Source organism: Bombina bombina, chromosome 7 (assembly GCF_027579735.1).
Source record: "Bombina bombina isolate aBomBom1 chromosome 7, aBomBom1.pri, whole genome shotgun sequence".
Taxonomy (NCBI): domain Eukaryota; kingdom Metazoa; phylum Chordata; class Amphibia; order Anura; family Bombinatoridae; genus Bombina; species Bombina bombina.
This window is the reverse complement of record NC_069505.1, coordinates 446,996,273-447,002,600: the sequence shown is the minus strand read 5'-3', so window position 1 is coordinate 447,002,600 and position 6,328 is coordinate 446,996,273. Positions and strand designations below refer to the sequence as shown.

General features: G+C 43.8%; 1 protein-coding gene across 1 annotated transcript in view; it reads right to left on the bottom strand.

Moving 5' to 3' along the window:
• Window positions 1-410: 410 nt before the first annotated feature.
• HEBP1 (heme binding protein 1) overlaps window positions 411-6,328 on the bottom strand; it is a 78,955-nt gene continuing 73,037 nt past the window's right edge. The window contains exon 4 of the mRNA XM_053721403.1: window positions 411-1,042. Within this exon, the coding sequence (XP_053577378.1) occupies window positions 871-1,042 (172 nt within the window). The 3' untranslated portion in view covers window positions 411-870. The remainder of the gene's footprint in view (window positions 1,043-6,328) is intronic.

Here is a 6,328-nt window from a genome sequence, read left to right as displayed (position 1 = left end):
AACCAAAAAGGCCTCCCTAAGGGTATAGGGGAAACCAGATGTTTATCATTGATTACATTAAGATCATGGGCAATAGTACACCACTAAATCTTTCTTGTATTATACTATTCAAGAGTGCTTATACTATTTATTATAGCATATTGATAAATGTTCTGCTCAGTATTGTCGCAAGTAATGGAACAATTATATGTGTATCTTTCTTTACAATTTTCTTTAGTTGTATATGTATAAATACTTAGTATTATGCAAGCTCTGTGGCTTTACATGGTAGTACCTAGATTCACTAAAGCTCCCTCCAACCTCATCCTATATAATTGTATAAAAATAATTAGCTAAAGTTACCAGCTACACAAAGGCTGGAGGTAGCATTTATTAAATGTCACCCACTAAATGATGGGGCAGAAAGACAGTTTATAGGTCCTTTTACTTTTTTTTTTTTCTCAAAAGAGCTTTATTGAAACATTAGTGAACAGTTAGCTGGTCAATATACAATTTGCATATACAGGAATGAGCGCCTGAGATTTAATAGGTCCTTTTACTTTTACCAAAAAGTAAGGTGACCAATTTATTCCTCCAGTTACCCTCCACAATTTATCTGAACTATACAGACAGACCAATTCTGATGTGCACAGAGGTCACATTGTTAGCGAGTGCCACTGATAATTATTATTAATATAATGCAAAAGAGGAGAGAATAATTCTACCCAGTACACAGAATGGAAATTTTATTATGTAGAAACTCCAGTAATACCCCTTTTATCCTCTCCCGTCAGTGAGGGGTCAATAGGACCCAATTTGGGGTATTAGAGAAGTAGTCCTGATTAACATATCTCTGATACTTTATGAATTGCAGCCAAATCACCCTTGGTGTCATTTCTTCACAAGCCAGACTTCATTACGTCGTCCATAGGGCTTCATTGGTGGGTCATAGCCGTTGCACATATAGAAATCTGTATGGTAGGAAGCATCTGGTCCAAGGGCAGAACGCAGCTTACTGGCGTGAGATACGTAATCTGTCTCTTTAGCGAATCCTCCAAACTGCCTGTGATCAGAAGACAAATACGAAAATGTGTAAAAAAAAAAAAAAGCATATGCAGCAGTAATTCTATGCACCTGTTCATTATTGTAGTACCCCAAACCCTACAGGTGCCAGTGACTGTGCTCTACATACAGCCAACAACAGATGCCCACCCATGTGTACCCTCTGCACCCCTTCATTATTGTAGTACCCCAAACCCTACAGGTGCCAGTTACTGTGCTCTACATACAGCCAACAACAGATGCCCACCCATGTGTACTCTCTGCACTGTTTATTATTGTAGTACCCCAAACCCTACAGGTGCCAGTGACTGTGCTCTACATACAGCCAGCAACAGACGCCCACCCATGTGTACCCTCTGCACCCCTTCATTATTGTAGTACCCCAAACCCTACAGGTGCCAAAGACTGTGTTCTACATACAGCCAGCATCAGATTCCCACCCATGTGTACCCTCTGCACCCCTTCATTATTGTAGTACCCCAAACCCTACAGGTGCCAGTGACTGTGCTCTACATACAGCCAACAACAGATTCCCTCCCACTTGTACCCTCTGTAACAATTCATTATTGTAGTACCCCAAACTCTACAGGTGCCAGTTACTGTGTTCTACATACAGCCAACAACAGACGCCCACCCATCTGTACCCTCTGCACCTGTTCATTATTGTAGTACCCCAAACTCTACAGGTGCCAGTTACTGTGTTCTACATATAGCCAACAACAGACGCCCACCCATCTGTACCCTCTGCACCTGTTCATTATTGTAGTACCCCAAACCCTACAGGTGCCAAAGACTGTGTTCTACATACAGCCAACAACAGATGCCCACCCACCAGTTCCCTCTGTACCCGTTCATTATTGTAACACCCCAAACCCAATAGGTGCAGGTGACTGAGTTCTACATACAGCCAACAATAGATGCCCATCCACCTGCACCCTCTGCACGGTTCATTATTGTATTACCCCAAACCCTACAGGTGCCAGCAACTGTGCTCTACATACAGCCAACAACAGATGCCCATCCACCTGCACCCTCTGCACTGTTTATTATTGTAGTACCCCAAACCCTACAGGTGCCAGTGACTGTGCTCTACATACAGCCAACAACAGATGCAATCCCATCTGTACCCTCTGTACCCATTCATTATTGTAGTACCTCAAACCCTACAGCTGACAGTGACTGTGCTCTACATACAGGCAACAACAGATGCCCTCCCATCTGTACCCTCTGTACCCGTTCATTATTGTAGTGCCACAAATGCTACAGGTGCCAAAGACTGTGTTCTACATACAGCTAACAACAGATGACCTCCCATATGTAACCTCTGTACCCGTTCATTATTGTAGCACCCCAAACCCTACAGGTGCCAAAGACTGTGCTCTACATACAGCCAACAACAGATGCCCACCCACCTGTACCCTCTGCACCTGTTCATTAATGTAGTACCCCAAACCCTACAGCTGCCAGTGACTGTGCTCTACATACAGTCAACAACAGATGCCCTCCCATCTGCACCCTCTGTACCCTTTCATTATTGTAGTACCCCAAACCCTACAGGTGCCAAAGACTGTGTTCTACATACAGCCAACAACAGATGCCTGCACACCTGTACCATCTGCAACTGTTCATTAATGTAGTACCCCAAACCCTATAGGTGCCAGTGACTGTACTCTACATACAGCCAACAACAGATGCCCATCCACCTGTACCCTCTGTACCCATTCATTATTGTAGCACCCCAAACCCTACAGGTGCCAGTGACTGTACTCTACATACAGCCAACAACAGATGCCCATCCACCTGTACCCTCTGTACCCGTTCATTATTGTATTACTCCAAACCCTACAGGTGCCAGTGACTGTGCTCTACATACAGCCAACAACAGATGCCCACCCATCTGTTTTGTACCATTCATTATTGAAGTACCCCAAACCCTACAGGTGCCAGTGACTATGTTCTACATACAGCCAACAGCAGATGCCCACCCACCTGTACCCTCTGTACCCGTTCATTATTGTAGTACCCAAAACACTACAGGTGCCAGTGACTGTGCTCTACATACAGCCAATAGCAGATGCCCACCCACCTGTTCCCTCTGTACCAGTTCATTATTGTAGTACCCAAAACGCTACAGGTGCCAGCGACTGTGTTAAATATACAGCCAGCAGCAGATGCCCCCCCCCCCCACCTGCTTTGTACCATTCATTATTGAAGCACCCCAAACCCTATAGGTGCCAGTGATGGTGCTCTACATACAGCCAACAACAGATGCCCATCCACCTGTACCATCTGTACCCATTCATTATTGTAGAACCCCAAACCCTACAGGTGCCAGTGATTGTGCTCTATTTACAGCCAGCAGCAGATGCCCACCCACCTGTTCCCTCTGTACCTTTATAACTGTGGCCAGGTGTGGGTCCACCCCTATTAATTATACAGCATTGCCATCTAGTGGTTATTTTGTGAACTCATAGCATTATTTCTGTCTTCTTAAAGAGACAATACCATCTATACCATCTAATGGGTTCTGTGTAATACAATATACAAACAAAAATTAAAAACACATATAGCCAAAATATATACATATTAAAAACAAGAGGGTATACTGCTACTTATTCATAATAATCAGTATATTGGAATATATCATAAAAAACATAAATTATGCTTACCAGATAATTTCCTTTCCTTCTGTACAGGGAGAGTCAACAGCTGCATTCATTACTTGTGGGAATACAGAACCTGGCCACCAGGAGGAGGCAAAGACACCCCAGCCAAAGGCTTAAATACCTCCCCCACTTCCCTCATCCTCCAGTCATTCTGCCGAGGGAACATGGACCAGTAGGAGAAATATCAGGGTGAAAAAGGTGCCAGAAGAATAAATTAAAATTTAGAGCCGCCGATCGGAGAATACGGACGGGAGCTGTGGACTCTCCCTGTACATAAGGAAAGGAAAATCTGGTAAGCATAATTTATGTTTTCCTTCTTAATACAGGGAGAGTCCACAGCTGCATTCATTACTTGTGGGAAATTATACCCAAGCTCTAGAGGACACTGAATGCTAACGGGAGGGTAAAAAAGAGAGGTGACCTCTAAGCTGAGGGCACAACAGCCTGCAAAACTTTTCTTCCGAAGGCGGCTTCAGAAGAAGCAAAAACATAAAACCTGTAAAATTTGGAAAAAGTATGTAAGGAGGACCAGGTAGCGCCCTACCCCTTTGATCCATAGAGGCCTCATTTTTGAAGGCCCAAGAGGAAGCCACTGCTCTTGTAGAACGAGCCATAATCCTGAGAGGAGGCTTATGTCCCGCTGACTCATATGCTAAATGGATGACACGCCTCAGCCAAAAAGTTAAGGAAGTCGAAGAGGCCCTCTGGCCCCTACGCTTCCCAGAATAGACAACAAACAGAGAAGATGTTTGTCTGCATTCCTTCGTAGCCTGAAGATAGAACTTCAAGGCACGAACCACATCCAGATTATGTAGTAAACGCTCCTTCGATGAAGAAGTATTAGGGCATAAGGAAGGAACCACAATTTCCTGATTGATGTTGCAATTTGACAGAACCTTAGGAAGAAATCCTAACTTAGTTCGTAGAACAGCCTTATCAGCATGGAACACCAGATAGGGAGGGTCGCATTGCAAGGCAGCAATCTCAGAGACTCTGTGCGCAGAAGCAATAGCCAGTAGAAAAAAAAACCTTCCATGACAACAACTTAATGTCAACCTCATGCATAGGCTCAAATGGAGCCCGTTGCAAAACCTTCAGAACAAGATTTAAACTCCAAGGAGGAGCATTAGATCTAAACACTGGCCTGATACTAGTCAGAGCCTTAACAAAAGACTGTACATCCGGAAGCTCAGCGAGCTTCTTGTGCAGTAAAACAGACGGGGCTGAAATCTGTCTCTTCAAGGAACTAGCTGAAAGACCCTTCTCCAGTCTATCCTGGAGAAAAGAAAGAATCCTGGCAACCTTGACTTTGTGCCTGGACAAACTACGCTCTTTACACCAGAATAAGTATGTCCTCCACACATTATGATAGATGCGACAAGTAACCAGCTTACGAGCTTGAATGAGAGTATCAATAACACTCTCAGAAAACCCTCTCTTGGCTAAGACAAAGTGTTCAATCTCCACGCAGTCAGCCTCAGAAAATCTAGATTTTGATGAAGGAAGGGGCCTTGTTCCAGCAGATCCCTGCAACAAGGTAACCTCCAAGGAGGAAATGATGACATCCCCAACCATATTCTTCGCGGCCATGATGGAGCAATCAGTATCACTGATGACTGCTCCTGTTTGATTCGAGCCACCACTCGAGGGAGGAGTGGTAATGGCAGGAACAGGTAAATTAAATTGAACCTCCACTGCACTGCTAATGCACCTATTAGTTCCGCCAGGGGATCCCTGGACCTCGACCCATATCTGGGTAGCTTGGAATTTAGACTGGACGCCATCAGATCTATTTCCGGCATCTCCCTACCTGTTGCAAATCTCTGCAAACACTTCGGGATGGAGAGACCATTCCCCCGGATGGAAGGATTGTCTGCTTAGAAAATCCACTTCCCAGTTGTCCACCCCCGGAATGTGGATCTCTGACAGTGAACAGTTTTGGGCCCCCGCCCATTCCAGAATCCAAGACACTTTCCTCATCGCTAGGGAGCTTCTCGTTCCCCCCTGATGGTTGATGTAAGCTACCAAGGTTATATTGTCCGATTGGAATCTGATAAACTGGGACGAACCCAGTAGGGGCTAAGCCTTCAGAGTATTGAAGATTGCTTGAAGTTCTAAAATGTTGATTGGGAGGGAACTCTCCTCCGGAGTCCACAGGCCCTGTGCCTTCTTGGCACCCCAAACAGCTCCCCATCCTGACAGACTTGCGTCCGTAGTCACAATCACCCAGGATGGTCTGGAGAAGGATGTCCCTCGGGACAGGTGATCCGGACAAAGCCAGATTAAAAACACAGTTAGTGTGGTTGCGCCTATGATGTTAACTCAAAAAATTAACAAAGTCTAAAAATGGATAACACTAAAATCAATGATTAAAATATCTTAATTTTGTTTATCTAAATATAAAAAAATCTAATCTAATAATAAAAATGTATTGAATAAAGAAATCAGGCAAGGTATTGAGAAATAAAGTTTACTAGTTAAAAAGATATGTTATGCATATGAATCAATTGATAATAGTGATATGTTACACATATAAATAATAATAATAATATCTGCAGTCCAAAATCTATATCTGTAGCTTAAAATAAATCTCTTAGAGGTAATGTAAAACCTTCTGATAA